We start from the raw sequence: 22,879 nt of genomic DNA on the forward strand, positions 1-22,879 counted from the left end.
AGACATTTAGAGAGATAAAGGCACTGAAACAGATGAATAAAGAAATTCACACTGCAGGTTTTACACCCTGTTAGTGAAAAAGCAGTATTCAGTAAGCATCTGAATTTTCCCCATCTGACTCATATCCCACTCTCAACAACATAAATAGCATCTAGGAGGAATTCTAATGCCACAATGCTACTGAGCCTTTCCTTCAAAGACACTAAACCTTTATGACCTCTGTATAGCACACTGGAACAAATAACATCATGTACCTTAGCAAATCAGAGACTTACACAACCAGAAATGATCTGTGTGAAAACTGTGAGATAAATCCTTAGGCAGGGCAACTTCAGTTTGCTGGCAAGCCAAATGACTCTGAAGTTAACACACCTGAGAATCTTGCCCCAAATCTCCTTCACACAACTGACTTAATGACAAAATCACAAGCAAGGAAATTAGCATTTTATCAGCTCCATTTTTATTACTACTATGTGCCACTGTAAGCAGTCATAAATGTCAAGAAGCATTAAGTGTAAAGTATTACAACCAGGCAGTGGCCCAGCTACAAGAAGAAACATTTTGGAAAACAAATTGGTACATAAAAGATCATCAGTTCAGAAAACCAAGATTGCATTTATCTGCAGTGAATGTACTTTCCCCTCCCTCCTTTTTTTGATGTGGGGAGGTTGGGCAAGAAGAAGTTTTACTTCTTCCCTCTCCTTCCTGGGAAACTGAATGGAGCTGGAAGAAAATGATACAGATTTCAATTTGTTAATTTCTCAAACACTGAAGGCTAACTTTTCTATTCCTATCATAGAACTACTCAAGTCACCAGGAGTGTTTCTGAGTTAAATTTACATGATTTTCATTCACCCATACACTAAAGTGCAAGTCCTCCTGTAAGGATTCTGAGCAGTCTTTGTGGATGTTACCCTTTCCAGCAAAGCTGAAGCTAACTCTCCCCATGTTGGCTGTTCTGGAGCAATTGCTGATGGGCCTGCATGGTAAAACCATTGATCCAGCTACATCATCTCTCTCTTCCTCTGTTTCTGCGGTGAGTGAAGGTGCAGGGCTGAAGGCTTTATGGGTGGAGTGGGAATTGCTTAAGCTTATTTTGCTGGCCAAAAAGTCTGTGGAATCACAGACTAACCCTGAAGGCTGTGCTTACCGTCACTGGATTTCTGTCAGGGATCACATGGGATTATCTTTAGTGAATGTCAGAACTGGCCTAAGAAATACAAGTCTAATCTGGCAACGAGAGACATCAGTTCTAGAAAAACAAAGGGCTTGTATTTGGCCCAGAACACTTACATTTCAGCCAATTAACATTTAAAACCCTGCTGAGAGTTAGTCATATGATTCTATGATTATTGCATACTTGAAATGTACTAGTACTTGTGTGGCAAGCATAGGGTATGTGTGCTAGCACCAAACAAAAGCATGTCAGCGTTCCACATTTATTTCTCAGCGTCAGTAACACTCCCTACTATTTCTAATGAATTGGCCAATTATTCATGCAGTGACAGCTTGTTCTTCTTCACTCTGCAGCAATGACACACTGTGATGATAATCCTGTAACTTTCAAACACCATTTTAATAGGTCCACGTTCTTGACTGAAATCAAGTCTATGAAAGATTACAATTATGAAGTGAAAACATCCAGGATACAGATGGGCTCTAATACCTTTGTCCAATGAGGCCTGAGAGAATATTTGTATATTCTTTCAAATGGTGTCTTTTTAATGGAGTGTTCAGAAATATTTGCATTTGATAACACAGTGATCTTGTGCAGTAAATCCTGGGGAAAAGTCTGCCACTTTAATGATGCTTTCATTGGCCTTAAGAACAGTGCCTACAAATGCTGGAGACTACCACATCAGTAAACCTAGAAAGAGGACTTAAATCATTGTCGAGTGTGTATCAGGCATGCTACTTCAGGAAAAATAAGTTTATATAACCTGGTTCCTTAGGGTATAATGGGCATCATGTTACAAATTTAGTTGAAAAGATAAAAGAATTTATAGTGAAAAATAAAAGACAATGGTAAATGTACTATACTCTTAATAAACTTCAATTGTTTGTTACTAAATATGGATGCAATAAGGCAAAATGTGAAGCCTTAGACTTATTCTCAAGCTGCAGTGCTAATTTGAACAGAAATGCTAATACAAGCATTTTGTTTCCAAGATCCTAATGCAGCCTGATTTAGCATCTTGGAACTTATTCCACTTAAAGATGTCTAGGTATAGTTGAGACACTTACATACAAACAAGGTCAGCTAAAGATGAACCAACAGGACACAGGCTACTTGAAGTGCTCACGTATACTCCGAGTTAATAGTTACCAACGAATGCTCTTGTGGATTTACCATATAGTAAATAACATGGTGTGAATTTACTTCTCAGAGTAAATTTTCAGCTGTCTGCATGCTCTGGAATATCTACATCATCATGAAATAGTTGCTTTATTGAAAGGGAAGAGATCAGAAGACTGAACTGTTAGAGCAGCTTTAGCCTCAGTCTTCCTACTGTGTCATCAGTAGCACTTGGGTTTCAACTGTATCTCCACTAAACTAAGGAGCTCAAAGTACTATAATAACCACTAGTTTAAGCTGTTTATGGACAACTAGAAGGCAAACCAGAGTTAATTTTCAACAGATAATTTTCTATTTAGAGCTCAGAGAATAATTAGTAAACTAACACCTTAGGCAAGACAGAACAAAACATTCTGAAACTACTTTGAAGCAATTTCTACTGTGCAGAAACAAGACCAACAGAAAATAAAATGCACTTAAGAGTTCTTCCAAACAAAATTAAAGGCCTACAGTGTGAAGAGGAGTGTATTGGTTCATGTCACAACTGTAATAGATAGTATTACAGAGAAATTGCTTGCATGGCTTAAACTTATGTGTTTGAATACTGATTGGTTCTGCTGACGACAGTACTGTTAAACTGGTTTTACAGACACCAAGTGATTTCTGCTGTTGCCTACATGCAACTGCCTTGCTTTTTTTCATTCTCTTCACAATGTTTGAGCAAACTTTTACTTGTTATGATAACAAGTAGAAGAATGACAGATCAGAATTAATTCTTGGGAATTCAGACCAGCAGCATGCAATTTTGCATCTACCTGAAGAGCTGACTGTAGAATAAACAATCTGAATGCATTTCAGGGATGAGTTACTCGAGAGAGGAAAGCAGTGATAATCCCAAAGGGACACAGCACAAAGCAAACAAACTTTAGTACTGCACATCTGAGCAGTTGCTTTTTAGTACTTTTAATGAAATAATAATCTCAGGAAAAATAGATTGCTTAAGGTTCTACTTTGTGTAAGGAGACATTAAGATCCATCTTAAAATCAACTGAAAAGAAATAAGAGACTTCTACAAATAGTGTAGTCATTGCATATTGCAATAAACTTGAACTTTTCAAATGACACGTGGCATCAGCAGTCAAAAACTACTCCTGCAAATCTCATTTTAAGAGTCAGTAACAAATAGTAAATGTTTACTGAACGCTTATAAAAAAATTATCTGCAAAATACCTCAAGATTTGATGTTATTCATTAACTGGTAGCACTACCTTGTGCATACTCACTCCAACTTGGCTGCTTGGAAAGTAACTCCTTACCCAGCATCGCTATCTTAAGTCTATTTTGCACAGATTACCTCGTAAAATAAGCGTCTGCATTATTCACACCTTTGCAAAGCAATCTCTTATAATATTATCTTGTAGAGACAAATGAAATGAATGATTAGACCAGCATGACATGGACAAAGCCATTCCCAAAATAAGCTATTTGATCTAAGTGAAGCAGTTGGGCAAACTTACAGGAACCAGTTTCCAAAACCATTTGGTAGGAGACTTCAGAGGAAGCAGTAGAAAAAAGAATAAAAGCAAAAAAGCAAAGGGGAAAAAAAAAAAGGAACAATTTATCAGATTTCATAAATTTCTTTTACAGAGCAGTTTTAAAAACATTCTCAGTTTTGTATCACAGTGAATTGTAATTTAGTAGTAAGCATTAGGGCACTGTAACCTCTGCATATTGAACTAATTAGCAGAAATAACACTGGAGCAGTATGTCTGCAGTCTTTCTAGATCAACATTGTAATTTTCCCACAAGAACAGATCAGATTGTCAGACCAATGCAGCTTTACTTAATGCTTTCACACATCTAATTGGATCCTGCATATGCGATCTGACTGAAGAATTCATTTGAGACTTGGCTATCACAAGTATCAAAATGAACTCCAGCAGCACATATGGGGAAAGCAGGGAAGCTAAAGCAATGAAACAAAACATTCTAGTACGGCACAACCACTTGCAGTGAGCTTTGCATTAGTTACTTCAAGCCAAACCGTTAGGTTTATAACATTTAACAGTAGTTTTAAACAATTATAGGACAGTTTTCAGAACAAGATATGCACAAGCAGTTTTATTTCTGCAATGACAAATCACATTTAGCATCAGCTGCATGATATGCAATGACCCAAAATGTTGATGGAGCTTTGGCTACTGGCAGAGAAACGACCAGAGCTGATGTATGTAAGTCTAAACTCACATGTGAGCAAAAACCACAAAATATACTATTTGACCTGAATGCTTAATCCTAAGCAGAGCAAAGTTAGTGAATTTTTCTGTAACTCTAAGAACCTGTCTACTAAGAAATAAAACTTGTGTAGCATAAACACACAGAGAAAACTTCACTGACTTAATTGTAAATGCATCCAGAAAACTTCATACTATTCATTTCTTCATCAACACACATAAAATTTCACCATGCTTTTGATTTCATTGTAAATACACAGAAAACTTCCTCATACTACTGATTATCACTGCAGACATGAAAAAAACAGACTTTAAACCAATTACCTAAGTGCAGGAAAGAATTTATCTTTTAAAACAACAATAAATATTTTCTGAAAATGGTGAAAAAGTAGTTTAAAAATTACTATGGAAAAGAAGAAGTGCTGTGAAAGTTTATTAGCTCATGTAGCTGATAAAATACTGTGCCTCTACAAAGGCCTTAAAGTAACAGCAGTCATGAAAAAAAGCTGTTGTACAGGAAGAGGTGTACATTGGTAACACCCCTGCTCTCAACATTATTCTCCTCCACATCACTGGGCTGTCACAATGGACAATCCCAAAGCCACTCAGGAATGAACTACGAGATGTATGTCCTTGTGTGGCTCCAGACATTTCAGTCACACCCAACTAAAGCACGTTCCCTAGGGTTAGGTTTCTTCTCACCTCACTGAAATACAGTGAATGTATGGAAAACTATGTGGATTTGAAAACAAGTTACCTTAATTTAATTGCAATCAAGAATTCTAAACCTAATAATAGAATCAACCAGGTTGGAAGAGACCTCCAAGATCATCCAGGCCAACTGAGCACCCAGCCCTATCCAGTCAACTAGACCATGGCACTAAGTGCCTCATCCACTCTTTGCTTGAACACCTCCAGGGATGGTGACTCCACCACCTCCCTGGGCAGCCCATTCCAATGGCAAATCACTCTCTCAGGCAGGAACTTCCTCCTAACACCCAGCCTAGACCTCCCCCAGCAGAACTTGAGACTGTGTCCCCTTGTTCTATTGTGGTTGCCAGCTTCTAGGTGAAAGCAGACAGAGATCAGACCTGGGCTGCCTATCATTCTATATAGTTTGAATGGCTAGAGAAGAGAAGATTTAGATTGGATGTTAGGAAGAGGTTCTTTACTATGAGGGTGGTGGAACACTGGAACAGGTTGCCCAGGGAGGTGGCTGAAGCCCCATCCCTGGAGATACTCAAGGTGAGGCTGGACAGGGCTCTGGGCAGCCTGATCTAGTTGACGATGTCCCTGCTGACTGTGGGGACGAGGTTGGACTAGACATTCAGAGGTCCCTTCCAACCCAGATGGATATAGGAATCTATGATTCTATGATCATCCTGCATGAGGCAAAAGTATGTTGCTGTCTTCCTGCATGCAAAACAAGAAGTTCAGCACTCAAAATAGAGTTGTCTGAATATTTCATATACTAAACTTACTTTCTAGAAGCCAATTGTTTTATCATCATATTTACTGAACACTTTCATGTACAAACTATATTTTGAATACTTTTCCACATGCTTTTATCTGTGCTTTTCTCATCTATGTGAATAGCAAGAACAGTTAGCTTTCTAACAGTGGGGGTTTTGATTAGTTTGTTTTTTAAAAACCATAACCCACAATAAATTTACTGTCAGAAGAATCATCTAGGGGTCAACTGGAGCCTGAGGTTTGGCCCATGCTGGGATTTTAGCTAATAAAGCTATGTCAATAAGCCCCCTAGAATGGAATACCTTACTTGACAATGTCATTAATGCAGCTGCAGCCCACATGGATGCAAATAATATGACATGTACCTAGGATAGTAGTATAGAAAATTCAGTGTATAGGAGGCCTCCATTACAATTTTTTTCCCATGGCAAGATTTTGCTATTTTGCAAATGCATTTGTACATTGACCAAGAGAAGTGTTAAAGATTGACAAGTCATATGAAACCTGTTTCATGGGTTCATTTATGGGATCAGAGTTACACACTATATAACATCTTCCAAAGCTTGAGTCAAGGATTGTTGATATTAAAGATAACTAACAATTTAATCTTGCTATTCTTAATGTAAAATGAAACTATCAGATGCAGAAAATTAATGAAGTTTTACAAATGCAGATGACTTTAGGATACTGCTCTGATAATAACTTTCCCTTAAATATATCTTTGCTTAACATATGAAGATTCTCATGCATTTTGTATTTCAAAAATCATCCTCATGTTTCACAGTGACCTAAGAAATGGACACAAATGTCTACTATTATGTTCAGGAAAATAATAGTTATGATTAAAAAATGACTAGAGGGCAGAAGTTAATTGTTTTATCTCATTTTGAGAACTTAACTTGTCAAGGAAAACTTATTCTTCCTATTTCTATGCTATTATCCCTACTGAATACAGATTCAATTTCCCATATCAGGATCAGTGTCACACTACTATTGTAAAAAAATAGACCATTTTCTTTTATGGATTCACACCTACTGGTTACCCTTCATCATCTCTTATATGTAAAAAGAAACCAGCAGCACAGGAAAATTCATTACATTCATGCTTTTTGAAAGTGAACTTCTAACCTAGTCAGGTAACCTGCAACTCCCTCAGAGCAGCATTAAAAAGGAGAGCTGCTTATGTCAAACTGGGATTACAGCTTGCAGTAGCTAGGAAGTCTGTTTTGTACTCAAATGCAGGAATAATCCCAAAGAGTGTTCAGACTGATTAGCAATTCCCTAACAATAATTCTATCACAACAGCATAAATGATCTTATTGTGAAGCAAGCACTTCTACCTACTCTGGAACTATATGCATTTTGATGGGTATAACTCTACTTAATTAACTGTGCTCCACAAACAAAAGGAAATAAAATCCTGTTAGGAATGGGAATCAAACATAATCTGGTTTTATTGTATGTGTAATAAAACCTGTAATCAGTGAGTATTTTGGATCATGGCCAGAGCAAGGCTTCCTGTGATGCCACATACAGATTTCTAGGGCAGTTCACAAGGTTAAAAAACATTCCAATCATGAATAAAAATGTGGTGGTCTTTTTCATATCAGATCTGAGCAGAGCTTTAATTTGTTTGGAAGTATTAATCTTCATAAACTCCTTAAAACTAACATAAGAGATGTTTCCCTCCTTTCAAAGATTTATCTGTCAAAAAGGACAACCAGCAATAAAAACTGCAACTCCATCAGGGATACACATAAGGTTGTAATTTCATGGAAACCATAAAACTAAGAATAAAAATACTGAATACTAAAAGACAGTTTTATTTAACAAGCAGAAAGAAGTTCCATGTCTGCAAATGTGCATTTACCTATAGATACTATAGTCATGGAGTTCTTGCTTCCAGATAAAGGCTTATTCTTGTTTTGTGTGTTTTAACTGCCAACACCTACCTTCTGACCTCCTGCAGATTCTGCACTGTGATGCTCTTTCAGTTTTTGTTCCTGTTCCATTATGTCTTTCAAATGTTCATTTACCTAGAGACAAAACAGTTTATTCAGTGGTCCTTTCTAAAAAATAGCTCATGGAAATTTCAAGCTTCCAAAAGGTCTATAGATCACTACAATGAACATAACTGAAAACATTAAACAAATATTTCAGACTGTAGCCCTGAAGCGTAATCAGCCAATGTCAGTTCCAGATGCTGTCTGGGGCAACCAACTGTCAGCTTTACATCGTGCAAACTGACCTTCCCTTATTATGCTCAATCACATTTGCTTAACAGTGTATCCTTATTATTTGATTTGATCACACAGCGAAGGTTGATCAAGTAAGATGTGTTCAAACACAAACAAAACACCTAGGGTTTGCATCATAATTCATTACACAGTAAGACAACTCTTGGATCCAAAGAGAGACCCTCAAGCAGTTGTCATGGCATCTCAACATGACAATAACTGCTGTCATATGCAATGTGTATTACAGTATTTTATTTAGACTTCTCATTTACATAACATTTAACTAAATTCTGCAAACTTTACTTTTTGTTGTCCACAGACTGCAGAGGAGGGAACAGTCTGGATACACCTGAACACATACCCACTCATCACACATGGACTACAAAGAAAATCACAGCTTGATTTTCCAGTACTCATACCTTGTTTATCCAGTACATGACAGCATCCTCAATGTCATATGGTAGATCTGTAGCTTGGAAGAAGGATGAATACTGTTGAGTGCATGCAATCACTTTCTCAACACTGACCATCTCTACAGTATATGCCATCATCAGGGTGTCCATCATGGCCAAGTGAGCACTCTACAAAGCAAAGCAGCAATACCTAGTTAGTTTGCAAACTTCAGACCAAGTTCTGAAGTACCATTTCTCTGTGCAGCCACATACATGCAAAGACCAAAACAGTAAATGCTACAAGTTTTCTGCCTGGCTGTCAGTTTAATTCAATGAAGACAAAGACATAGCAGATTTGAGAAGGCAAAATAAAGCATAGAGACATGAATTTAAAAAATGCTTACTGCAAATTAAAACAACTTCTGTAACAGGAAAAAATAAGAAACTGGCAATGGAAAGAACAAGTGCTTGTAAAGATTCATACATTGGGTCACTTCTAAAAGAGCTGAAGCTATCTAGTAAAAGTTTGTCACTGCAGTAAAACAAAAAATTGGAAATAAAAGGTGAGTCTGCCTGGTAAACAACCTTCATTATAAAAATGATACATTAATAAATGGAAATTAATCTGATTTTTAAGTCATAATGCAGAAAAGAAGATGCAGTTATACTAATCTTAAGTACATGTTGTAGTTTGAGCCAGCTGGGATATTTTGGTGAGAGGAATTAGATTATAGGCTGTGAAAAGGAAACAGTGGTGATGTCTGCTTCACTCATAGGCTTGCTGAGATGTATAAGAACAAGAACACAAACATAGATAAGGGAGTTGCTCTCTGTCTCTTGGGGTTTGCATGAACATTCTAACCTAACTTGCTGTCTGTGTGACTAATCCTTCTGCTTCTTAACTCCCCTGGCTGACCCTCCAAGCTACCTTGAACGTAAAGCAAAGTCTGCGGTAAGGTAGATGGGTGGGAAGAAGGTGGAAGGGTGGTAGGGAGCCTCTCCTGGGGACTCAGGTTTCTGGAAGGGCTGTTGTGTTTCTGTATTATCTTTAACTTGTATATTTCTGTCTATAGCTGTATATACTGTAAAGATCTGCTTGTATATTGTGCTAAGCTGTAAATATAGCTTCATTCAATTTCCACATCAACTGAGCCTAGTCTGGGTGACTTTCCCAAGTGTGTGTGTGTGGGGCAGGTAACACCCAAACCATCACAGTACTAAAGGGACACAAAAGTAATTTTCACAGTTTTTAGTAATTAAAAAAAAAAACACAAAACAAACCCCAAAGCAACCCCACAATTAACATAGAGAATGACAATCAGGATTTACACTGGATTCTTGTGACTCAGTAAGAAAATGATGGCAGTTTGTAGAGGCATTGCCTACAGCTAAACAGATTTGCTTCTGTTCCATGGTAAGAATGGCCACAGCTTTCTAAGTATTAAGCAACATTTCTCATGAACCAGAATTGTTTTTTTTTCCCTAGGTTGCCTTTGAGCATGGCCCACAATGGAAACAAAAAAATATATCACTTCAATTCTATTAGAAATATTCATATAAACATATTACAAGGTAGCTGTAACAGCCATGGCAACAGCAGTCAACAACATGAGTCACAGAGCAATATGCTATCTAATCATTATAATTAGGGTAATGCACACATATAATTTATTCCACAACTCCCAGGAGGAAAAAGATGAACAGATCCAGACTTTATGCTGCCCTTACTGTCGGTATCAACAATGAAAGTGATGATGCTGGCTTCAGAAGCAGGGAGCAGCACATACTCCTTTTTATTAAAGGGGCTAAGTTGTTCCATGTGACAAAAAAAGGCAAAATTGTCTACTAACTAAAGACACTCACAAACCTGCTCTGTTTGGACCCTGAATGTGACCAGAGAACCTTATCCTCCACACACTCCATCCACACTCCTAGCACAAGCAGTGCAGCTAGGCTAGGAACCAGCACCTCCTCACTCCTGCCCACCTTGAACGACTTACACAGAATAAAAGCTTTACACTATATTCACCTGCCTTAGAGTATCATTTACAGATAGTTAGAGGACAACTACTGCCACAAGCTATTGGAAATGAATCAAAGAGATGTGCAGCTGAATTCTTGCCACCTTAAGTATTCAAGAAGGAAAAGACATAGAATATTGCCCACAACCAGCCTCCTGAGGAGCCTGCATTCACTGTCAAACACAATTCCCTTCAAAATATACCATTCCCTCTTTTGTTGACCTTGCAGTGCAGAGAAGGAAATCAGAAAGAGGATCACATCAGTGAAATCCCAAAACCTTGTGAAGAATTGCAGAGCCTAGGTCTGCCATACAAATCCCTGTAGTTCTGCAGGAATTCCCAGCTCAGACTACAGAAGGGTAGATTTGCAAGTGAAAAACAAGAAGGAAGAAGGGAATACTGGGATTGTCTTGGACATTCAAGGGTCATTGCCCTATTGGTTTTTCCTTGCTATTATATCTTTGTTGTCTAGTTTGAATGGCATCTAGGTGGAAACCTGGTGCTATTTCCAGAACCTCTCCAGAAGACAAAACAGAGATACTGAAATAGCAAAACAATGCTATATTTGTTTCTTCAGAAGAGGTAGTGCACGAATCCACATTTTCCAGTCAGATCTAAGTGTGTCCTCATGTGGAATGATACTGCTAGAGGTGTGCTGGAACCACCCCTGTTGATCCAGAACCGTGTGGGCTGACTGCTGCATGAAAGGGTTGTTTCCATCCCTTGCCTGTGGGGTGAAAACAACCTTGAAGTTGAGGTCTGACAACCAAGGAAGCTCCAAACAGGTTTGGAAGCAGAATCTTCAGCACCAGTTGTTTACTGGTTACTGTATCTGTGCTCAAATACCATCCTGCAAGGAAAGCAGTCACTGGCAATTCTCCCACAAGGAATTTTGTGGGCTTTGCTTCCCGTGCTGGATCATCAATTTCCCTGTAAAACTTGATCGTGGCTATGAATTGGATCGCCAACACAGAGAGAACACCACTGAAGCCTTCATACAACTCTCAATATGCTCAAAACATTATAAATGCACTAAGAAAGTGAAATGACTTACAACTTGCTAGCTGAGGCACATTTCCAATGCTTCTAGCAAATTATTAATGAACTGCAAACTGCTTCAGTAAACACAGGCAACAATGAATGACCTTAGATAATACTCTGTACTATCTAAACCAACTTTTATCCATGCTGACTGGATCCAAGTCGCACTTCTATTTTATATATCTTCAGAATCCAAGTGACTCCAAGTGATTTGCTTTGTAGTCCAGGCAGAACAGTCAAAGGAAGGTTTATTTTTAGACCAGTAAATAATAAAAAGAAGAATGTGAGTCAATTTGAATCTACCATCCTAACAAACAAACTATAAAACTGCTATTTTGCACACTTAGTACATTCTATACACAATTTCTTTACTAATAAAAATACTTTAAACTATTAATATCTATGGATTTTTCCCCCAGAAAACTGCAAGCAAAGAAGGAGAGATAACTTATACCAAAACTACTTCTTTGTTGTTTAAAAACAGCAATACAGAAAACTATTTCATTCCACATACAGGTCTAGTATGAGACACTATTTCTTTCCACATACAGGTCTAGTACGAGACACTATTTCATTCCACATACAGGTCTAGTGGTTTTCTTCCACTTATTCTGGAGTCAGACAAGCTGCACCCTTTTCATTATGACCAACAAGAAAGATGAAATTGAAAATTGCACTACAAAAATCTTATCTTTGCTGGTCCAAATACTGCTGAAGATCTCTAAAAAATGAGAAGAAATTAAGTTCTACTGATAGTAAACACAGTCCATTTTTTGATACAGCTCTCACTGAACAGCATATTTTAGGTACAGCTGAAAAAACAAAACAGAAAGGCCACTGTTACTAGCTGGATCCACAATTATGGCTGAATTGAGACACAAAGAAGAAATCTTCCATATGAGGGGGAACAGACACCATTCTGAGCTGGGCAGAAACTAGAATCTTCTTTCTTAGACAAGTCAGCCATACAATGCCTGAAGCAACTCCCCTGGAGGTGCTGATTACTGGTACCAAGACTGCACTCTAAATGCTGTGATTTCATCCAAGATATCAGCATTTTGACATGCAGCACAAAAATAACCCAGGCAGGATTTCATGGGATCACATACCTCTCCAATCCTAAACTGCAGTCAGTAAGGCATATTTGAATAAAGATCACAACTGAATTTTTTTTATGAGGGGTAAACAAAAGAAAAAGTCAGTAACATTAAATTACATAGATCAGAACACAAAACCATCACAGAAATAAAAAATAAGATCAATACAGCAGCAGTGAACAGCACAGGAAGTCAGGCACTGCTTTATCACAAAATCCATGTAGAGATTTGGTTTATGCCAATTTAAATATATATATATATATATATATATATATATATATATATATATATATATTCATTCTCTAATCTTTGAACTACAATGGTGCAAAATACTAAAGCCTTACAGGGCACAGTACAAAATATTTAAGACTATACCAAAATTAAAATGCTGCATTCTTATTTTTGAAGACATAAACATGGTTTTGCCTTTCCCAGCTACACCCTGCACGGAACACAAGAGTTTGAATGGACTAATCTTTAAAATCCCACATAAGCACTAGCTAGTTTCTGCCCTTTGACATAGGTTCTGCAGCTTTATTTTCTCCTGCTGAATAGTTCAGTAAGAAGCTTACTGAATTGTAAGAGAAAAATTATTCTGAGTATGACTACTAATGCTTTCTCTGCCTAATCTTTGAGTACAGAGCTTTCTCCATCTCCTTGAAGAACTGCAAACAACTTCATTAAACAAATACAAGGAACAAAAGGTGTATGATACTGTATCCAGAGATAAATACTGCCTGTTAGAGACACATCATCTCATCTCTTGTTATTAGCTATTACTCAAGATATTTCTTATATTCCATTAAACAATATTCCAGGCAGGAGTTCTCTTCTGACTTGCTCCTTTAGTAAGACAATAGACATGACCATTTACCTACTAAGGTGCTTCAAGGAAGGGGCTGAAAGCAAACACAGAATATAATTGCTGTTCTTATGCTAAAATAAACTAATAAATTATTATGTTGTTGAGTCTTTTATGGAAAGTGGAAATCCCCTTATCTTACTATGCTTTGGAGAAGAGATTTGATGTTTGACCAAAAATGGTTTTGGTAAACAGGAATAAGTATTTTTGTTCTTATTGCTGTTGGTCACACTTCAAGAATCTTTTGACAAGAACTTCATGAAGAAATTTGGTCACATTTTGAAAAGGTCTTTACTGTGCAGTTCTCACTTGCACAAGAAACATTTATTTCTAGCTAAATTCCCTGAAGATTTTGCCTATACTAAATCAAGTTCTTGAGCAAAGAAGAGATCTGCTCTCTACACTTAGCTGGTTAAATAAGTATCAACCTTTGTATCAACAGTTCTGCAGGTTTTGATTCCTAACAATAAGCCATCTGTTACTGTTATCTGTAAGTAACATTTCTTACACTAAAACTGCCATCAATGTTCTGCCAGTATACTGTAGTCTTTGAGTTAACATTTCCTTTCCTTGCATGATTATTACCAGCATTTGTTTGTTATCAAGGGTAAGTAGAAACAAAACAAGAAAGAATTCAGTAACTAAGACAGAGATCATTCCCACAATAAGTCACTGAAGTTGTAACTGCTAGCAGGTATTACTGGCCATATGGAATTACCATTGTTGAATATGTCCTTAGAGAGAAAAGGCTGGAAAAAACAGAATTGCTGATATGCAGAGTAGAATGAAGATAGGAATAGAAAACAAGTAAGGGATAAAATATATCACAAAAGAATGCTGTGAGGATCTCCTATCACACTAGCCCACATCTTTGTATTCAACTTCCTTGCAGATCCCCCTAACAACACAGTTTGAGGAGACCGAGTAGCTTTTGTCTCCGGATATCCTCTCCCAAAGACCCTCCTCCAGATAATCTGAGTCTCAAATGAAGCTGCTAGCACGGGATATCACTTAAATTCAAAGTCTCAATTAAGAGTGGAAAATTGCACAACTGAAGCTCAGGGAAAGCACAGGAAGGCTCAGCACTGCAGGAGCTGAAGAAGTAATCAAAGGGCAGAGCCAATGGGTGTTAAGTATCACAAAATTCAAAGCCATTACTTCGTTTCACTGACATTCAGACTGTAAAGTGAAGACAGTTCTGATATCAGAAAGGAAACAACAGTTTTAAAACTTTCACTCAACAAAACAGAGCAGTTTGAAGTAGTCAGCTCTGCTCTGATCTTTTCTTGATCTAATTCTTCTCTAGCCTCTCACAGTACTTATGCCTGGTGCAATCCTAAAACAGCCCCAGTTGGCTAGTTATTCTAGTCCTGCAAAGGAGTGATCATGTCAAATTACCTCCTCACTGCACTTTCATGAAGCACAAGCACTTCACTGTGATAAGATGCTTGTTCAGCAACAACAAGCATTGATGAGTCACGCTAAACACACTGCAGCAAGTACTGCAAGGTGGAGAGAGTGTGTTTTACTTGCTGTATTTATTAAAACATTCTGGTTTTGGTCAACTTTTAAGTTTTGGTAATGAATTTTATGAATATTTGTTTGACTGTACACATCTAAGATGAGAAATGTAATTCACTCTTGAAAAACAGGATCTGTGAAGATAGTTGGTGAGCATTTTGATAGCACTTTCTTCTACCTAAGGTTTCCTCATTATGCTTGTAAGAAGATTAAATAATCTAAATGATATATTAAATTGATCCTAACTAAATACTTGTTAGAGATTCCCAGATTCTGTCTGAATCATTAACCAAGTGAGACTTTGTCACATTCTAGGTCATAGTGAAACAAAATACCTGCACCACATGCACTGGAATCAAAAACAAGCCAATGGTGCTCACCACATGATTTTCACTTTGGCATATTTTATAGGTTCACTGTATCTACTCTGCTACAGCATATATTTTCTTAAATATAGGTCAATTACTCCAGAAGTTGCCTGCTTCCTATTTATTGGAAAAATGAAGTGCCTAATGGCAAAAATTACTAAGGTACTGCAGTGCTTTTATGCCAAATATTCCATATTTCAAAAACAAAACATTTCCAGTAGGGTAGGTTAGACTAAATCAAGAAATTAATGTAGAATAATATGTAACACAATCGTTGTACACATGTAGATGGATAAATAGCATCAGTCTTGACTTTTCCAGAGTGTTTTGTATTTGCAGATAATTACCACTTTCCTAGATCACACTGGAAAATGCTGGATAAACCAGAAATTAAATTTCCCTACAAAAATGTAGATTCTGTTACATATATGCACACTCTCCTTGATGTTATGCTCTGGGCATTTCAAATAACAATAAGCTGCAAATATATGAAATACCACAACAACTTCTGTCACAACTATTTCCAAGAATCCTTGAAGACTACAGAAGTGGGAAAAAGAAAACCAGGACTTTGGTTATAAACCAACTACATCCATGTATAAAAAGTAGTTCCTTCTTCCTGCCTCGCTCATACCTGCATAGTAATTACATTAAAAGCAGCGGTTTAACTTTTCTGGAAGCTCAGCCGGATGCCTCCAGAGGCAGCCATCAGCAGGAAGTATCCAAGTTTGTTCATCTCAGAACATCTGCTGAAGGGACACAGCCTTAGGAGTGCTGGGGAACTACCACTTCCTCATGGAGATACAGGAGCAGTGACAGGACAAGCTGGGTTGCTACAGAACAACCCAGAGTTGAAGAGTTCAGCTTTCAATGATGTGCTGTAAGTACGTAAAAGAAGAGATAAGAAAGGAAAAGAGAATGAGGCTGGCATGCTAATTCATGAAGATAAGAGTACAGGAGAAAAGAGAAACGTGTCTTCTCTAGTGCATGACTTAGTCTGATTCTATACCACAGCATGCTACAAGTCCTGTTGACAGTGCCACTCATGAGCCACGGCTCAGTGTGCTATCAGAGCAGAACAGTTTTGAGACTTTGCAACATAGACTTCTAGTTAATTCTTTTCACAGTAAAATACTGACAAGCATTTCTGAATGGCAGCTTTTGCTGCTCAGGTGACTGACAGAACATGCTTGCTGACTAACCTGCCTTTCTAGTTTGCCTTTTTCTTAATATGAAAATTACTCTCAAACTTTATCTCACAGTTCTTAAAAGGTTTAAAAGCACTGAATGAATGCAAAACACCCATCTGGTAGAACTCACACCACCAACTTGGTATTACAATGATTTATTAAGATGTTGCCTAAAATAATATATGGGATTCAATTTTACATGATTCCCAACATTCAACACAAGTCCTCCTACTACTCAGTGGCCTTGGGTTCTGATGAACTACATTCTAATAATGAGCTCTTCCATACACAGTACTAATGAGAGTGAGAGAAAAATGATGCTTTAATTACAGTGATGAATAGTACAATATACTGGTTTGTTCAATTAATGTGTTTGACACAACAGAGATTGGAAGGTTGATTACTCATTGCAATTTAGATGAGTTTCAGTTGGAGACAGAATGCAAGAAGCTCTGCAGTTTGCTGGAAAGGAACTCAATATTTGTGGGGGAAGGCACTGTGTGTGTGGAAAAAAAAGAGAACTGAGAAACCCAGAAAAACTCAGACCAACTTCCTTCCCAAACCAGGTCCATCTGGGTCAGGTTTCTCAAGGACATCTTCAGTCAAATTTTTAATATCAACAAGGATGGAGGATCTATAACCACATTGGGCAACCACTTAATGTAGGAACACAGAATGAGTAAGGGTTGGAAGGGACCACACGGATCATCTAGTTACATCATGTAAGAGTAAGCTGGTATCCTTTTCAGTACAAAAATCATAACATTTCATCAGAAATATATGTCTAAAATAAAATGCAGAGAGAGACTGTAGCTTTCATTTACTTGTACTTGTATCAAGCTTTATATATATATATATATATATATAAAACAAAGTTAAGTACAGCACACTGCTTCCCTATGACAGCAGAGGCAAAATTAGCTGTGGTTCCCTCATTTCTCAAACCCAAGTAGGGCCAAATAATCAATGGCAATCTCAAACTGAACTCCAGGATTGTTGCTAAAAAACCTGGAACTCACCCAAAGCCCAGCTGAACATTGCAAATTGGCATGCTGCTGTGTTACAATATAAACCCAGAATACTGTCAATAAAAGTGTCAAAAGAAGCAGACTTCAATCCAGCATAATTCAGCCCACCACATAAAACCTACACTGGAAGAAGATGGTGTTAGAAGCTGAAAGCAAACAGGATGTTATCCTTCAAAAGGGGTAAACAAGCACCATTTTTTTGCATGAACAGCCAAAGCACAACGTTCCTACATTTTCATCTGAACAGACTTCTCATTTTCCTTCTGTTTTTCTATGTATCCCCTAACACATCATTTTTCAAGGTTTCATTTACTAACATCACGTTGAGGTGGCTGCATCTGCACACTTCTGGGACTGGCCTTCCAGGGTAAGATTCTAGCTCCCACACAATTTCCTCAGGAAATGTATATCCCAGCTGGAATTCATGTGAGACTCCAGCCAAAGTACAATACTGGAAACACAGACTTAAATTACTCAGGAAAAGCAATTTATGAACAACTTTTAATTATAAACATGGGATTAAGGGTTTGGATCCAGAAACTCATCTTTTTTTTTAATAGGTGACTGTTCTCCTTATCTCAAATTTATGTTTTTGTGATATGTTGGGGAAATATGCATCTTTTAACACCTTAGATGAAATAAACAAAAAATTAGTGTTGAAGCTAATGCCTCTGATACGTAAGAATCTGATATTCAAAAATCTACTTCCAGGACAAAAACAGAAGAATCTTTCTTAGGCTTAGCTCTCTTTCCAGGAAAGTATTGGCTAAAGCAATCAAAATGTTGTGCTTGGTCATTTCACCACACTATCTTTAAAAAGAGTTAAACCATCCTCAGTTTTTAGATGAAAACATACAAGAAATCCTCCTGCATTTGCAGATGAACAGACTTCTGCTAATTTCCTTGCTGTTTCTTCATTAACCATGAAAAGGGCAGAGAAGTAAGGTCATCATGCTCATTACTATAATGGCAAGTCCATTAAGAATAGGACATATTTGACCTTGTCCTCCAAGGTTTATAGGAACACTGCATTTATAGACTGTAACACAGCACAGTAAGGCATGAGAGGGAAATTGACCTTATCAAACATTTTCTTCTGAAATAACAGCCAAGGTCAAAACTGGATCAGAAGCATTTAAGAAATTAAAACAGACAGAAAATTATACTGATCACAAGAAATCTGTTTCTCTATGGCTGTTAATGTAATAAAACCTTGTAAGTGACAAGCTTCTCACTAAATAGCATTACTAAATCAGACAGCTGACCAACATATTTTCCATCTACTCATTAAAGGATTATGACAGGCCAGACACAGCAGGGGCTGCTAAACATGGATGTGGTCCACAATGGTGGTATAGCAGAGGTGAGAAAGGTACATTATGGTTGGTTTGACAAATAGATTAAGAAACCTTTCCGCTTGTTTGGTTAATGTGGAGTAAATATTGAGCTTTAAGACAGATCCTGAACCTCTAAATGGAAGTGGGGCTTCTTTAGAGAAAGACTCATACATATATACACACACACACACACACATGCAGGCACAGAACAATTATTCTACTGTCAACTTTAGGAATTTTTCATCTTCCCAACTAACTCTGCACTCAGGTATAAAATTTATACTTAAGAAAAAGCAATCTGCATGCCCTCAGAGATGATCCTGCTTTACAAATAATCCTTTTTATTTATTACTTGCACCCAGGGATGTCTACTTCATCCACTGCTGCAGATTTTCACAGGACACCTGACTGCAGTCCCCATCAATATAAGCTTCTACCAAGCAGAGGGCCATACAGGCTGTTTGTGTCAGGTACTGCTGCAGATCAACATCAATAAATTGACAGGCAGAAGAGGGCTGAGGATGAGATGAAAACAGTCTAAAATTTATCAGCATACTGGCAAAGCTATAGATTATCTTTCCCTCAGCTTTTCACAACAATGGGAAGCTGAGGAGATAGTAACTAAAGCTCATCCTGAAAGTTGTTGTGGAAAAGCCATGAAAAATGGTTCTAGATATGGTATTATCTTCAGTAAGCATATTTTCTTTCCAAGAAAGCTTTCCTTTCAAAAATGAAAAGGGTAACTACCTTGTGGCCTACACATAGAGAAGACTGGAACGTTCTCTTCCAAAGGGCAAAGATAGAACAGAAGACTATTGCAAACTACACACCACTTCTCAGCTAACTGGCAACCAGAGCAGAAAGATCTCCATTCTCATCCTTCACAAGTATCTGTTTGCAAACTGATACTTTTTATGGTCTGAACTGGAAGTCTTCTTCCTCCACCTCCCCTTGGTAATGAAATGCCAGTTTTTGGTCTATTTAAAGATTAAAACAATGAAACACACACTCATGTTCTCATTCCTCACGCATTTTTGGTTCATACTGTTACTCCGAGTTGCATAATTAGTAGCTCCCAAAACAGTAAGATCAGTTGCAGTAATACCTATTCACATTGTAGTAAACAGTCATTTTCTCTGGCAAAATATCACTCCTCCTTTTCTCCCCAGTTACCACCAGCTGAGTTAAGAGAACAGCAGTATAAATGAAACAAACACACACCAGCTGAACAGAAAACCACAGCACAAAACATGGAAAATACTAATCTCATTATCAAATTTTGTATTTCAATGACTTAGGATGGTGATTACTAGAATGTATTTGCTGTGCTTCCAACAGCAGGAGTAAATATCAGTATCATTATTGGAAACCTCTGCTACAAGCACAAGATGTATCAGCTCACACTGTCCAGCAACTGCACAAGCCCTTCGCATCACAATGAAATCTGCTTCAGCAAATGGAGTGATAGCCACAGATGAACACCATCTATTAAATCACCTTTTAACCAGCAAGAGAAAAGAAGATGAAGGGAGGGAAGGTACATGAAAGTAATTTATAGCTGTCCTTAAAGGGCATATTTAGAAACCATAGCTGTAAACAGTAAGTCCCAACAGCAGTGCCACATGCTGCCACAGAAGGATCAGCACTGGCACTGTGCAAACCACGTGCAGGGTATCTACTATCAGGAACGCATTTCCAAAAGAACTTCTGTCTCATCTTTCCACTTTTTACATCCAAATATAATGAAAACTTCCCAAAATACTCAAACAGAAAAGAACCTAAGCTGCGTTAAAATCACAGTATCACACAGTATCATCAAGGTTGGAAGAGACCTCACAGATCATCAAGTCCAACCCTTTACCACAGAGCTCAAGGCTAGACCATGGCACCAAGTGCCACGTCCAATCTTGCCTTGAACAGCTCCAGGGTCGACGACTCCACCACCTCCCTGGGCAGCCCATTCCAGTGTCCAATGACTCTCTCAGTGAAGAACTTTCTCCACACCTCAAGCCTAAATTTCCCCTGGCGCAGCCTGAGGCTGTGTCCTCTCGTTCTGGTGCTGGCCACCTGAGAGAAGAGAGCAACCTCCTCCTGGCCACAATCACCCCTCAGGTAGTTGTAGACAGCAATAAGGTCACCCCTGAGCCTCCTCTTCTCCAGGCTAACCAATCCCAGCTCCCTCAGCCTCTCCTCGTAGGGCTGTGCTCAAGGCCTCTCACCAGCCTCGTCGCCCTTCTCTGGACACGCTCAAGCATCTCAATGTCCCTCCTAAACTGGGGGGCCCAGAACTGAACACAGTACCCAAGGTGTAGTCTAACCAGTGCAGAGTACAGGGGCAGAATGAGTTTTTAAATGCTTTTTTGTTTGGACCATCTTGGATCCATCTCACTGTACTCATCTTCAAACACAGAACAGTCACAGTTTTAAGACATATTATTGAAGAACTATGACTAAAAGTCTTTTCTGAGTTATATATTTGCTACCTATGCACACATCAAGCAAGGCAAAGAGGTGCTGCACAGCCCCAAGAAGCAACACAAGCTAGGTGAACGCCATGCCTACAAGAGAACACACACATGGTTTCTCCCATGATATTTTAGCTTTCAGTAAGTAATGTGCACCTACCATACAGAATGCAACCACAGTAAATATATTAATTCTATATGTTATTTTCTCATCCCACAAGAGAGGAAAGATACTGGTATAGAAGTGAGGGATGAGAGATGGCTAGAGAACTATTTCACAAGTGTACAAATACTGATGGAGATCAATCACATAAGTATCTGTAATATTCACTTTAAACAAACTAAGTTTTGTTTCATAAAGCCAACTTCAAAATGACAACATATCAAAACCAGAAAAACAAATTAAGATAAACTGCCAGGGGCATTCACAGTAGTGCACATTTCTGGCACTCTTCCTATTCATCCTCTTTGCACATGAGTATAAACTAAATACTGCCTCTCAGAAACTTGCTGTATAGGTCACAATGAAGCATCAAATCCAAATCCCTTTGTTTTCACTGTGCCTTCTGCAGATGAGAAAGTGGCTGTTTAATGCACTGTCTCCAGTTCTGGTTTCCCCAGTTCAAGAGGGCCACAAGGATGATTAGGGGACTGGAGCATCTCTCTTACAAATTGCAGCTGAGACACCAGGGCCTTTGTAGCCAAGAGGGGATCTTTTAAATGTGTACAAGTATCTAAAGGGTGGAGGTCATGAGGATGGGGCTGGGCTCTTCTCCGTGGTGGCCAGTGATAGGGGTGCCAGGCACAAACTAGAACATAGAAGGTTTCACTTGAATTTAAGGAGAAACTTCACTTTCAGAGTGACAGAGCACTGGAATAGGCTGCCCAGAGAGGCTGTGGATTGTCTTTCTCTGGAGACTTTCAAAACTTGACCAGACACGTTCCTGCATGAACTGATCTTGGTGTACTTGTGTTAGGAATGGGGTTGGACTAGATGGTCTTCAGTAAAAAAAAAACCCACAACAGATTTACTGCTACAAATTTAGTTTTAAAGCTTAAAAAATGATTCAAGAAACCCCCAAACGATTACAAAAATCAAGTAACCAATCGTTACGAACACCAACGGTTCACTATCCCATGCGTAAACTTGGGACCTCTTCATTCCACTAGAACCCTGATCCAACATGAAACCATTTACACTTGCTATTATACCATCTCGACACTGGATAAAACAGTTTAAACTCTCCCCAAATTACTAGTAAGGAATGTACTGCCAAGATGTAGCAGTGAACGTACTCGTGGTTGCAAATGTACTGC

The 22,879-nt window shown here is 38.2% G+C and overlaps 1 protein-coding gene across 4 annotated transcripts in view; it reads right to left on the minus strand.

Moving 5' to 3' along the window:
- Positions 1-22,879, minus strand: part of CAMSAP2 (calmodulin regulated spectrin associated protein family member 2) — a 93,610-nt gene that overhangs the window by 41,556 nt on the left and 29,175 nt on the right. For 2 of the 4 annotated variants that reach the window (XM_064147119.1, XM_064147118.1), the window contains exons 3-5: positions 8,660-8,821; positions 7,956-8,039; positions 3,814-3,846 (exon numbers count right to left, since the gene is read on the minus strand). In XM_064147119.1, coding sequence (XP_064003189.1) covers positions 3,814-3,846; positions 7,956-8,039; positions 8,660-8,821 — 279 coding nt within the window. The remainder of the gene's footprint in view (positions 1-3,813; positions 3,847-7,955; positions 8,040-8,659; positions 8,822-22,879) is intronic. The other 2 variants (XM_064147122.1, XM_064147120.1) reach the window with 1 other exon arrangement.

This window comes from Pogoniulus pusillus, chromosome 8, assembly GCF_015220805.1.
Source record: "Pogoniulus pusillus isolate bPogPus1 chromosome 8, bPogPus1.pri, whole genome shotgun sequence".
NCBI classification, from domain to species: domain Eukaryota; kingdom Metazoa; phylum Chordata; class Aves; order Piciformes; family Lybiidae; genus Pogoniulus; species Pogoniulus pusillus.